This window comes from Podarcis pityusensis (genome assembly GCF_964106645.2).
Source record: "Podarcis pityusensis genome assembly, chromosome: 12".
Lineage (NCBI taxonomy): Eukaryota > Metazoa > Chordata > Lepidosauria > Squamata > Lacertidae > Podarcis > Podarcis pityusensis.
The window spans coordinates 209247-223510 of NC_138037.1; the positions used below are offsets into that span (position 1 = coordinate 209247).

General features: G+C 43.0%; 1 protein-coding gene across 3 annotated transcripts in view; it reads right to left on the reverse strand.

Moving 5' to 3' along the window:
• Window positions 1–14264, reverse strand: part of LOC308459778 (vomeronasal type-2 receptor 26-like) — a 33095-nt gene that overhangs the window by 7448 nt on the left and 11383 nt on the right. Inside the window, exons 3-5 of one of the 3 annotated variants that reach the window (XM_080975452.1) lie at window positions 10561–10687; window positions 10171–10435; window positions 29–320 (exon numbers count right to left, since the gene is read on the reverse strand). In XM_080975452.1, the coding sequence (XP_080831578.1) occupies window positions 29–320; window positions 10171–10268 (390 nt within the window). In that variant the 5' untranslated portion in view covers window positions 10269–10435; window positions 10561–10687. Of the gene's footprint in view, window positions 1–28; window positions 321–2732; window positions 3110–10170; window positions 10436–10560; window positions 10688–14264 lie in introns of those variants that run through there. The other 2 variants (XM_080975453.1, XM_080975454.1) reach the window with 2 other exon arrangements.

Consider the following 14264-nt stretch of genomic DNA (forward strand, 5'->3'; position numbering starts at 1 on the left):
TGACCTTCCATGCCCTACCCCTTCATACCTGTGGGATTTTGTAGATGCTTGACATGGCTGAAATCTCTTTTGAGATGGCAGAATTTCCCCTTTCAAGAACAACTAGCAGGTCATTTGGATCGCCACAGTGATAATTGGGAATATTGCTTCCCCTGCCTGTAAGCAGCTCTAGCATGGCATCTGAAGTCATCCTGGCATCTGCATAGTTCTCATAGAGGTTGTAGCCCAGGGTGATGTTGGGTAAGAGCCTGAGATCCTGGTTGATCTCCTGGATGGTGAACAAGAAGGACGATATGCGCCAGTAGAACCAAGGTGACTCTCTACAATAAAGGAATAAAGAAGTATAAAGCTACAATTCACAGCTGAATGAAAACAAACATTATCTGACCAACAGAGATTAGTATTTATTTAATTATCTTATTGCATTTATATCCAATATTTTTTCCTGCCCATTATACAATAAAGATTGGGCAATTCATGCTCCATTACAGGAGAACAGACGCAGAGTCTCCATGTAATAAAACTGATTAAAAAATGAAGTTTGTGAAATACTGTGAAGCCGCAAAGGTTGCTTTTGCTTCAGTGGTCTTGGCTGCTTCCCGGAGGAGCTGAGTAAATTCCTCAGTTGTTCTTCAGAAGAAAAAATGGGGGTCAAGGAGGAGGAGGGTTTTGCCAAAAATGACCACAATGTTAGAAAACAGTTGGTTAGAAACAATTTGTGTCCTAGAGAGGAAGCAGAAAACGCCTCTTTAATTACAGATGAAGCCTGTGGTGTTGAAAATGTGTGTGTGAAAAAAATGAATATTTCTTGTTCACATTTTAGAGATCTGACTCCACTAACAATTAAGTCATATTACCTGCATTATTTCCTTTGTTTAATTCAAAGCATATTTTTTTCTGCTTTTCAGCATGAAATGTCACACAGAGGGTTTTAAAATGTTTTAACCCGTTACATTCCTAAAAGACAACTCTGATTAAATAGTTTATAAATTGTCCAAATAGAATAATAATAAATAAAATCATTGACGCTTGGTGACTGCCTGAGTTTTGTGCCGCCCCGCAGGTGGGATAATTCAGTGCATTCTTTTGATTCCAGACCAGATTCATTTACATTATTGTTTTACCACCTTCAAAATGCAACACAGCAGCATGAGTAGAGTATTTTACTAGGGAAGACCCAGGGAACAAGGAAATAGGAGAGGTTTTGAGGAGACTCTTTTCCCAGCTTCCAAATCCCATGAAGCCCAGCCAGTAGGCTACTGGTCAGGGATGATGGGGGTTCTAGTCCAGGGACATCAGGAGGGCCCCCAGCCCCCCAACTCTGAAATAAGGGCTATTTCCTTGATAAATAGGAACCACGGCAGAAGTACTGGTAAGCGTGACATCCCTCTGTACAGGATGACATACTTCTCAGTGCTGGTGAAGGGTGTCTTGGAAAAGACATATGCATCTTGATTAACAAAATGTTTTGAAGATACAATGCCACTAATGAGAAAGTCGCCAGCCCGGTAATAGCTGCAAACATCAGTCTGATCCCTGACCAGATTCAAGGGGCATTTTGCCTTCTGGTTCCTGCAGACTACATGGTGCATCATTAGCAGCAGAAGCAGCAACAGAAGCAGCAGGGATCTCATTCTGGCTTTGCATCTTACACATATATTCCTCTTTCCCCAGCCTTTCGCTTGCACTAAATCATGGCTCAGTCTGTCTCCGACACAGGAAATATCCTCTTCAGCAACGTTTTCTTTCACTGTCACGGTGTCATTAATATCATGTTGTTGTTGTTTCTGATGCTTATGCAATCTCCAGAAATATCTCTGGAGCTTTTAAAAGAAGAAATCACTATGATTTTGATAATTACAAGTGGAAGAAGTTTCACCTCAATAACTTTCTGGAGTTTTGAATGGCTGAAGACGCAGGTGCAGAGCTGGAGAAAAACATGTTTCTCATATATGTGGCATAACTCAGTGTGTGTGTGTGTGTGTGTGTGTGTGTGTGTTATTGGGGGGGGGGGAGTTTGGCCTGAACTTTTCTCACACAGACCTAATGAGAGCCCTGCAGCTGGATCAGACCAAAAACCCAACTAGTCTAACAGCCTGTACTTCATAGCAGCAAAACAGACAGTTAGGGCAGGAGGGTCGCAATGGGGCTGATCCCACTTTTTCAAGAGACTGGGAGGGCTTAAATCTTTAACATGCTGCTAGCCATGATGCCCATGCTCTGCCTCCACAGGGGGAAATGCTGCTGCGCTTCGGTCCAGCCAGGGCTTTCAGCTGAGGCATTTGGTTGGTCCCTGTGAGACCAGGATGTGGGTTAATGATGAGTCATTGGTCTAATCCAACAGCCAGGCTCTTCCTATATTCTCACTGTTTTATTTCATAATTGCATTATGTTTTGGTGCCATGGACACGTTTCAGGGGATAGAAATGTCAATACCAAAAATAATACAGAATCATCATCATCATCATCATGTGTGTTTCTTATACCCTACCCAACCACTCTGGGTGGCTTCCAGCAAAAATACAGGGAACTGTCGAGATTCAAGCCTTTATCAGGAGAAACTGGCAACTCTCCCAGGCACCCGGCTTGGTCTCCTGTTGACCTCTCTGTCTGCTTTCCCGGCAGGATCCAGGCAGAGGTCGCGATAGGCGATCCTTCTCAGCGTGAGAAGAACACACACCCTCTTTGTTGCCCCCCCAGCAGGGGAAAGAGATAGACAGAAACGTATTTACATGCCTTTATTTCTGTCTTTGCAGCATTACAAAAAAACATGACTGCTCTCTTCAAACTCCAGCAGTCGAGAGAGCAAACACTTCCTGTACAGCTCATATCACACTCTGAGCTAATTCCGGTGCCCTCTGTTTCCCACGGACAGTCCCAACATCATGTGATGTTTTCAAACAAGCAGCTCGCAGCAGCATTGTTTCTATATCGTAACAGGAACAACAACAACATGAAATGGGTCAGTGCATCTGGCTGTTAACCAGAAATTTGTTACTTCAACCCTACCCAGGGATGGCTGTGGGAAGGTTTCCTGCATTGTAGGGGGTAAGACTGGATGCCCCTTGGTGTCCCATCCAGCTTTACAATACTATGACTGTGTTTACACATTAAAAGCTTCCCAGGATATTTTTTTCCTAAAAATTAATATTTATTAAAGTTTCAGAAATAATAAAATCACATTAATAAACAAGAAAATTTTTAACAAAAACAAAGAAAAATACACCATACAAAATACAAAATAGAAAAAAGTAGAAAAAGAAAAGAAGAAAAAAAAGGGGGAAAAAACAGTTAAAAATAGTTCCGTCTTTTCATAACTTCTTTTACATTTACTTGTTTCCCGGACTTCCTCATACCTCCCTCTTTAGTATTCCAATTCAGTTTGTAAGCCCAGCAATTTCTTTCCCTCCTTTTTAATTCCAATCCTAAATCTTAATATATTATGACATTAGATTTTTACCTATTCAGAACCAATTTTTCCATTTCTCTTAACCTTTTTGATCCTAATCCTTAATCTTGATATATTTATAGCTTTAAAACCTGTACAGCTAGGAGCCACTTAACTTCAATCCATCATCACTCTAACATTCATTAATTTTGCAATGTTTCTGTAAATAATCTTTAAATTTCTTCCAATCTTCTTCCACCAACTCTTCTCCCTGGTCACGGATTCTGCCAGTCATTTCCGCCAATTCCATGTAGTCCATCATTTTCATCTGCCATTCCTCCAGTGTGGGTAGCTCTTGTGTCTTCCAATACTTTGCGATGAGTATTCTTGCTGCTGTTGTAGCATACATAAAGAAAGTTCTGTCCTTTTTTAACACCGTTTGGCCGACTATGCCCAGGAGAAAGGCCTCTGGTTTCTTCAAGAAGGTATATTTAAATACCTTTTAAAATTCATTATATATCATCTCCCAGAAAGCCTTAATCTTTGGGCACGTCCACCAAAGGTGGAAAAATGTACCTTCAGTTTCTTTACATTTCCAACATTTGTTATCGGGCAAATGGTAGATTTTTGCAAGCTTGACTGGGGTCATGTACCACCTGTATATCATTTTCATAATATTCTCTCTTAGGGCATTACATGCCGTGAACTTCATACCTGTGGTCCATAACTGTTCCCAGTCAGCAAACATAATATTATGTCCAACATCTTGTGCCCATTTAATCATAGCAGATTTCACCGTTTCATCCTGAGTATTCCATTTCAGCAGCAAGTTATACATTCTTGACAAATTCTTAATTTTGGCTTCTAACAGTTCTGTTTCTAATTTTGATTTTTCCACCTGGAAGCCAATTTTTTTGTCCAAATTGTATGCCTCCATTATCTGATAATAATGAAGCCAGTCTCGCACTTTATTTTTTATTTTTTTCAAAACTCTGCAGTTTCAATTTATCACCACCTTGTTCTAAAATTTCCCAATATTTCGGCCATTTGACCTCCATATTGAGCTTTTTCAGGGCTTTAGCTTCCATCGGTGACAGCCACCTTGGGGTTTTATTTTCCAATAAATCCTTATATCTTATCCAAACATTAAATAAAGCTTTCCTGACAATATGATTTTTAAATGCTTTATGTGCTTTGACCTTATCATACCACAAGTATGCATGCCATCCAAATACATTGTTAAAACCTTCTAAATCCAAAATGTCAGTGTTTTCAAGAAGCAGCCATTCTTTCAACCAGCAAAAAGCTGCTGATTCATAATAAAGTTTAAGGTCTGGCAGGGCAAATCCACCTCTTTCCTTTGCATCTGTTAGTATTTTAAATTTTATTCTGGGCTTCTTGCCCTGCCAGACAAATCTAGAAATATCTCTCTGCCACTTCTTGAAACAGTCCATTTTGTCCACAATTTGCAATGTTTGAAACAAAAACAACATTCTAGGCAATACATTCATTTTTACCGCAGCAATACAGCCCAGCAGTGAAAGCTTCAAATTTGACCAAATTTCTAAATCTTTTTTCACTTCAGCCCAACATTTTTCATAGTTATCTTTAAATAAATTCCCATTTTTTGCTGTCATGTTAATCCCCAGGTATTTAACTTTCTTAACCACTGTTAAACCTGTCACATTCTGAAACCTCTCTCTCTCCATTGGTGTTAAATTTTTCTCTAAAACCTTAGTTTTTAACTTATTCAATTTAAATCCTGCAACCTGACCAAATTCTTGAATCAGTTCTAAAACCCTTTTGGTACTAGATTCTGGCTCCTGTAACGTCAATACTAAATCATCTGCAAATGCTCTCAATTTGTACTGTTTGGCTCCAACCTGTATACCTTTAACCAACTGGTCCCTTCTAATCATGTTCAGCAAAACCTCCAGGACCGAAATAAAAAGCAGTGGGGAAATTGGGCAGCCTTGTCATGTCCCTTTTTCTATATTAAATTCTTCCGTCACCACATTATTTACAATTAATTTAGCCTTTTGTTCTGAATAAATTGCACTTATACCGTTTTCAAAGCCTTGGCCTACCCCCATACCCTGTAGGTTCTTCTTCATAAAACTCCAAGAAATGTTGTCAAAAGCTTTCTCCGTGTCCACAAATATCAAAACTGCTTTAGTATTTATGTTCACTTCTAGTTTTTCCAAAATATCAATTATATTCCTCAAATTGTCAGACAAGTGTCTTCCCGCGAGAAAGCCCGCTTGGTCTTTATGAAAAAGCTTCCCAGGATACGGCTGCCTTCAGATGATAATTTATATAGTTCCACAAACCTTCTGCCTGGTTCCCTGTAATCTCACTGTGAGGGAAGCACCAGAAGGCTCTCAGAGCTGGGCCTCAGTGTATGGGCTGACCAAGGGGTGGGGACACTCCTTCAGGTACACAGGGCCGAAGCTGTGAGGGACTTTAAATATCAACCCCAACACTTTGAATTGTCCTGGGAAATGTACTGAGAGTCATTGTAGATCTTTTAGCCCAAATGTGAGAAAACCAGAACATGTAATACTCTGACGAGACAGTGGCCAGGAAGGTAGAGTTTCAGCTGGCATACCAGATGGAGTTGGTAGACAGTCACCCTGGACGCAGAGTTGACCTGCGCCTCCATGGACAGCTGTAAATCCAAAATGACCCCCACACTGTGTGCCTGGTCTTTTAGGGGCACAGTTTCCCCACACCTGCTCGTCCCCTGTCTCCCAGAAACAGTACTTCTGTCTTGTTGGGATTCAGTTTCAATCCATTAACCAGCCCCACCCTCCAACTGCTTCCAGACATTCACATAGGACCTTCACTGCCATTACTGGTTCCAATTTAAACAAGAGGTAGAGCTGAGTATCATCTGAATATTGATGAACACTCAGCCCCAACCCGCTGCTGAGGTCTCCCAGTGGTTTCATATAGATAAGAAGGAGGGCATCTCACATCTTATTTGGTGAGTGGGGAGAGGTATGTCCATCTTGGCCCCTTCTTCGGGTGACTCCTACATTTCTGTGTTGAAGAAGGAACAAATTTCTGCCATTTTTAGCTGGGGGGGGGGTGTCGAGGGAGGGACCACCCTTTCCTTTATGGAGCACAATGTGGCTGTGCAGCTATGCAGCTTGGACTGTTAGAATTTTGGGGCTTGGGTCATCCCAGACGTCTTTTCATGGAGAACTTACTGGGGGCTTCTGGGGGTGGTTTTATCCTCTTTTGGATGAAAGGATCTTCTTTCTGCTTCCATGGAGGGAGGTGTTTTGGGGAGAATTTATGGGCTGTATCCCTTGAAATATGCCCCCTTTCTTCCTTTCTAGGCTTCTACTTTCACTCCATTTGCAGTCTGTTCCTTACAGGGTAGGAACCAAGCTAAGGACTGCAAATTCATTATTCTCCTATACATCCCAGCCTTGTGTTCAATATCCCTCTAAAGGAAAGCAGTGACATGGTGGCTTCAAAGCAGCTTAAAGTTTATTTCCACCACTATCTGAAAGGCTTCTTCAACAGAGGGCAAATCTCTGGGGTAGGTTGCAGGGGAGAAATATTGTTCTGAGGCTGTCCTTTCCCCTTCAATGTGTTTTGGAGAACACTTCTTGTCTTTTTCCAGGAACCCTTAGTGAGTACTCTTTGGGTTTGGTCAGTCAACCAGCTACGAATCCACCTAAAAGTTACCACATTCAACCCACATTTTACCATCTTCCTTGCAAGAATATCAGTGGGGACTTTGTCAAAAGCCTTACTGAAATCAATATACACTATGTCCACAGCATCCCCCTGATCCACCAAGCTTTTTTTAAAAAAGAAAGAAATGAGATTCTTCTGGCATGACCTGTTTTTGAGAAACCCCTCCTGGGTCTTAGTAATCATAGCATCCTTTTCCAAGTGCTCACAGACCAACTGTTGAATTATCTGTTCTAGGACCTTTCCTGGTATTGATGTTAAGTTCACTGGTCGGTAGTTGCTGAGTCTTCTCTCCCCCTCCTTTTTATTTTTTTTGAAGATGGGAACACTTGCCCACTTCCAGTCTGTTCTCCAAGAATTCCCAAAGATTATAGCCAGAGGCTCTGAGGTTACACCCACAAACTCCTTTAGTAGTCTTGGATGCAGCTCATCAGGCCCTGGAGATTTGAATTCATTTAAAGTATCTAGGTGTTCCCTTACCACCCCTTTTCCTATCTTGGGTTGCAGCTCCCTCCTTGCATCACTTATTGTGTCATCACCAGGTAGGGCATCACTTTCCTTTTGGGCAAAGACAGAGGCAAAGTAGGTGTTTGTCACCCAATAGCATTTCTCTGTCTTTTCCCGCAGAAGACTTACCACTTGCTTGTTCTTCATCTTACTTCGGACATGGACAAAAAAATATTTTAAAAATTATTTTTAACTTCTCTTGTAAGCCTGAGCTCATTCTGAGCTTTAGCCAGCCTGACCTTCACTTTGCAAACTTTGGCTACTCATGTATACTCCTCCTTTGCGATTCCCCCTTTCTTCCATTTCTTATGCATGCCCTTCTTTAACTCTCAGCTCTTCTGTAAGTTCCTTATGCAACCCCACTGGTTTCTTTAGATGAGTCCCACTTTTCTTTCTTGTTGGAATTGTCTGCATGTGGGTGTATGTAAGTCAATTCAAAATAGGGCATTGACCTAATGTGTGTCTAGTACAACTATACTCAGAAGGATACATTTGAGCAAGGACTTCTTTTTATTAAAGCACTAATATTTTAAAATATCATGATATGGACTTCCAGTGAATGTTCTAAGTGAGCATAACATGGAGATGAACTTACATTTTCTCGCTTTTTCTGGCCATTATTTGCTCTCTGTTGTTCAGATCAGGCCTCAACAAAAGTATGTAACATTTGGGGGGAAAGATGCAACCCAGTAAGCCAGCGCTAGAGCATAAGATGGAGAAGATCTCCACGGCCACCAAGTATTTCCCTTTGGTGCTCATGTAGGTTGGAACAAAGGACAACCAAACACTACAAAACACCAACATGCTGAAAGTGATAAATTTGGCTTCATTGAAACTATCAGGTAATTTCCTGGCCAGAAAAGCCACAATGAAGCTGATTATGGCCAGGGAACCCATATAGCCCAAGACACAGTAAAACATGGTAGATGCACCCTCATTGCATTCCAATATGATCTTCCCATTCAAGGATTGCATGTCCCTGTCTGGGAATGGAGGGGAAGTACTTAACCACAGAGCACAAATGGCAGCTTGAATGAAGGTGGAGGAGAGGACAATTGAAATGGTCAGTCTTTTCCCCACCCATTTCCTCATCCCAGATCCTGGCTTGGTTGCCATGAATTTTTCTTGTAAAGAAGCTGGTAAAATGCGGTCTTGACTATGCTACCACTCAGTGGATTTGTAACTGGCTGACTGACCGAACCCAAAGGGTGCTCATCAATGGTTCCTCTTCATCCTGGAGAAGAGTGACTAGTGGGGTGCCACAGGGTTCTGTCTTGGGCCCGGTCTTATTCAACATCTTTATCAACGACTTGGATGATGGACTCAAGGGCATCCTGATCAAATTTGCAGATGACACCAAACTGGGAGGGGTGGCTAACACCCCAGAGGACAGGATCACACTTCAAAACGACCTTGACAGATTAGAGAACTGGGCCAAAACAAACAAGATGAATTTTAACAGGGAGAAATGTAAAGTATTGCACTTGGGCAAAAAAAATGAGAGGCACAAATACAAGATGGGGGACACCTGGCTTGAGAGCAGTACATGTGAAAAGGATCTAGGAGTCTTGGTTGACCACAAACTTGACATGAGCCAACAGTGTGACGCGGCAGCTAAAAAAGCCAATGCAATTCTGGGCTGCATCAATAGGAGTATAGCATCTAGATCAAGGGAAGTAATAGTGCCACTGTATTCTGCCCTGGTCAGACCTCACCTGGAGTACTGTGTCCAGTTCTGGGCACCACAGTTCAAGAAGGACACTGACAAACTGGAACGTGTCCAGAGGAGGGCAACCAAAATGGTCAAAGGCCTGGAAACGATGCCTTATGAGGAACGGCTAAGGGAGCTGGGCATGTTTAGCCTGGAGAAGAGGAGGTTAAGGGGTGATATGATAGCCATGTTCAAATATATAAAAGGATGTCACATAGAGGAGGGAGAAAGGTTGTTTTCTGCTGCTCCAGAGAAGCGGACACGGAGCAATGGATCCAAACTACAAGAAAGAAGATTCCACCTAAACATTAGGAAGAACTTCCTGACAGTAAGAGCTGTTTGACAGTGGAATTTGCTGCCAAGGAGTGTGGTGGAGTCTCCTACTTTGGAGGTCTTTAAGCAGAGGCTTGACAACCATATGTCAGGAGTGCTCTGATGGTGTTTCCTGCTTGGCAGGGGGTTGGACTCGATGGCCCTTGTGGTCTCTTCCAGCTCTATGAGTCTATGATTCTATGATTCTATGATTCTATGAATGCCAGAACCACGGTGATGGTTTTTGCCAATACGCAGGAAAGAGCCACAGAGAAGACGATGCCAAAGACCATTTGGCGTAGAAGGCAGATCCCTTTTCCTGGCTGCCCAATGAAGAGCAAAGCACAGAGGAAGCAAAGAAGAAGGGAGATGAGGAGAGTGTAAGTGAGGGTCCGGTTGTTGGCCTTGACGATGGGCGTGTTCCTGAGTTTCACAAAACTTCCCAGCACTAAAATTGTGATGAAAGAGAAAGAAATGGCCAAGATAGCCAAGATAATCCCTAAATTTTCTTTGTAAGAGAGGTAGCTTAGAACTTTGGGAATACATTGACTGTGGTCCTTGCTGGGATACTGGTCTTCTGGACAATTGATACAAGCTTCTATATCTGAGGGGAGGAATGAAAAGCTGGTTATTTCTAGACATTTACCAATTATTACCTGAACAGTACATTAGAAGAGTCAGATTCATTTTCTACCTTCCTGAAATTCTTTTAACTACTTCAAGAAAAGCATTCCCAGTAGTGAGAATGAATCTTTCTGTGTTCACGTGTTCATGTTTGAGTTCATGCTTTGTAATAGCTAAATGTTTCTCTGTGTGATGGTAAGGCACAATGGACAGCAATTCAGTGTAAGATATTGTCAGGACTCTTCAAATAAATAATTACTATGCTACATTATCGAAAATTATTAGTATCTATGTACATATAGCTTCCTACCCTTCTGGTTGGAGATCGTCCCTTCTGGACACTGAACACAATCATAGCAGCAGAATTTCTCTCCCTCCTTCTTTTTCTTGCTGTAGCCAGGATAGCAGTAGTCATTGCACAGAGAAACAGGCAGCACCTGTGCAGAAACAGGGAGATGAGGAATAAGAGAGATGCCTTCTTCTGTATCACGTGAAAGGGAGACTAAAGAAGAAGCCAACGGCTCAGCTCTGCCACTCCACCTCCACCTCCTGGGAGCAAGGATGCCTTCTTGGCTGCCTTCATTTTTTATTTTTTTTAAAATAATTTTTTATTAAAGTTTTAAACAACAGAAAAAGAAAAACAACACACACAAAAAAAACAGTACAAGACTTAACAATATAGACACAAAACAATTAAAAACAAACTCTCTTTTCCATTTCCAATTTTAAGTTACTTATTTTCTGGACTTCCTCATACCTCCCTCTTTTGTATTCCAATCCACATTATTTGTCCAGCAGTTTCTTTTCCACTTTTTTAATCCCAATCTTTAATTTAATAAAATGTTATAATATATAACTTCAACTTTTTTTTTAAAACCTAATCCTTTAATCTTAATATCATATAACTTTAAAGTTTCCCCTTTTAAAACTTTAACCTGTGCAGCTGGAAACCACTTGTTTTCAGTCCATCATCACTCTAACATTCCTTAATTTTGCAGTGTTTCTGAAGATAGTCTTTGAATTTCTTCCAGTCTTCCTCCATCGACTCTTCTCCCTGGTCTCGGATTCTGCCAGTCATTTCCACCAATTCCATATAGTCCATAAGTTTCATCTGCCATTCCTCCAGCGTGGGAAGTTCTTGTGTCTTCCAATACTTTGCGATAAGTATTCTTGCTGCTGTTGTTGCATACATAAAGAAAGTTCTATCCTTTTTTAACACCATTTGGCCGACTATGCCCAGGAGAAAGGCCTCTGGTTTCTTAGGGAAGGTATACTTAAATACCTTTTTTAATTCATTATATATCATTTCCCAGAAAGCCTTAATCTTTGGGCACGTCCACCAAAGGTGAAAAAAATGTACCTTCAGTTTCTTTACATTTCCAACATTTGTTATCGGGCAGGTGATAGATTTTTGCAAGCTTGACTGGGGTTATGTACCACCTGTACATCATTTTCATAATATTCTCTCTTAAGGCATTATATGCCGTAAATTTCATACCCGTGGTCCACAACTGTTCCCAGTCAGCAAACATAATGTTATGTCCAATGTCCTGTGCCCATTTAATCATAGCCGATTTTACCGTTTCATCCTGAGTATTCCATTTCAGCAGCAAGTTCTTCATCTCTAAATAAGGTGTCATTCATCTTCCATCTGAAGGAGCCAGTTGGTGTTAGTCTCATTTCCATCTTAACAGCATTGTGGTCGGAGCAAATTTTCGGGCAGATTTCCACCTTTCTTGTCTTTGGTGCCATTCCTCTAGTTATCCAAATTTGGTCAATTCTTGTCCAAGTCATTTTGGCTTCAGAAAAGAAAGTTCCCTCTTTAGCCAAGGGGTTTCTAATTCTCCAAATATCCACTAAGTCCAAGTTGTCTGTCATATCAAAAAAGGTTTTCGGTAGTCTACCATCTTTGGTGACTACCTGTCTTTGTGCCTTGTCCATATAAGTAGATACCACTCCATTCATATCTCCCATCAAAATCATGTTGTAATCCATATGGTCCATCAAGGTCTCATGCAACTTCTTAAAAAAATCAGATTTCCCGTCATTTGGTGCGTAAACTCCTACAATCAAAAATTTTTCTCCTTGTGTTTGAATTTCAATTGCCACAAATCTTCCTTGGTCGTCTTTAAAAACGAATTTTGGTGATAAATTGTCTTTTGCGTAGATCACAACCCCTCTCTTTTTAACTTTATCTGACGAAATAAATTCCTGACCAAGTCTTTTATTTATCAACAATTTCCTGTGTAATCTTGTTATATGTTGTCAGGGGTTCAGGAGCAGAGGCAAGGGCAAGGGAGGAAACAGAGAGCGAGGGAGAGGAGGCAGAAGAAAAGATGAGTGATGACGACGACCCGAGATCTCCGAGTCTTTCCAGTGAATCAGAAGATTCACAGAAAGGAGCACCAGTGGCCAGGGCAAGGGGGGAGCCTAGGGGGACACCCCAGGAAGATAGAGCCAGAGGGGACTCAGAGGGGAGCAGTTGGAAATCAGGACCAGCGTCACCGCCAGAGAGCAGGGAAGAGGAAGGGCGCCAGGGATCAAGCGCTGGCAGCTCACAACAGGGGGGAGGGCACGAGTCAGGAGTGGCCACACCTCCATCGGGGAGCGAAGAAACGGTCAGACGGAAGGTGGAAGGTTTGGCGCGCGTGCCAAGTTCAAATGCACAGGAAGGTGGCGCAGTAGGCAGCCCGGAAAGGGAGCCAGGTCCTAAAGCCCGCCGAAAGGAGGGAGAAGAGTCAGGGGGGTCAGCGTCAGCGTCAGAGGAATCCCGGAAGGAAGAGACCCCGGGGGGCAGAGGGACCCAGAGAAGAACAGTCAGGCGGAAAAGGTGGAGCAAGGCTAGGATATTAAGTTGGTGTACAAAGGGCGGAGACTCAGATGGGGCTTCGCCGATCTAACCATGAGACGTAGAGTTGCACGCAGCAGCTTGAGAATGGAAACTGTAACTCAATAAAGACTTTTATTTAATGATCGCTGGCTAGCGTGATCCTCTGTGAGCTAGGATCTGGAAGCAGCTCTGACAGTAAGCCCCATCACAAGATTGTGGGCATCTACGTCCTCGAGGAGAGGAGAGAAAGCGGGTGCCTACTAGCGAGCTCACGAACGGCAGACAACATGACGGCCGAACAGCAGATAGTGGAACTCAGAGAAGCAGTGACACGACTGAATGCCGAGGCTCTTGCATCCAGGAAGAGAGAGGAGGACGCAGCTGCCGCCTACAGGGATCTCCAGGTCAGGTTGGAAGTGCTTACGAAGCAAGGGCAACTGACACCCAAACCGGAGGGGATTGGGTTGGGGAGACGAACAGGCGGTCTGGTCTCTCACTTCGATGGGAATTTGCAACAGTACCCCAACTTTAGAGCAGATGTAATGTGTGCACTGCAACTGCTGAACAAAGACTTTAGAGATGAGCAAGAGAAGGTGGGATTCATCATGTCCCATTTGCATGGAGATGCTAAAGCATGGCTGCGCAATTTGTGGAGAGATAATGATCCAGCGCTCCAAAATGCGGATGCCTTTATTAAAGCGATGGATGGGTGCTTTTTATCAAGCATTGACGTGGATCTTGCTCGGCAGGAGGTACATGGACTGAAGCAAGGGAGGGCCAGCGTAAGGCAGTACCATGCCCGCTTTTTCGCTTTGGTCAGTGCCCTGGAATGGGACAGAGATTCGGCTCCTGTAAGAGACCTGTTTTGGGAGGGATTGCACGGCTCGGTTAAAGATGAAATTGCGAGGGGGGAGAGACCCCGGACCACGCAGGAGATCGTTCAGAGGGCGCTGGCGGTGGGGGTGCGGCTGGAAGGACGTCCGTGGAGCAGGGACGAAGGGCGTGGAGGGCGCGAACCAGCCAGGGGCTCCTCCTTCCTTCCCAGAGAAGCAGCGCGTGCGCAATCCACGCCTCCGCCAGGAGGAGGAGCGGAACCTATGGAGGTTGGAGGTGCAAGGGCTCAGTCAGCAGCCAGAGCCCTAGCACCGGCAGCAGTGAAAGCGAAGCCTCCTAGAGGGAACAGG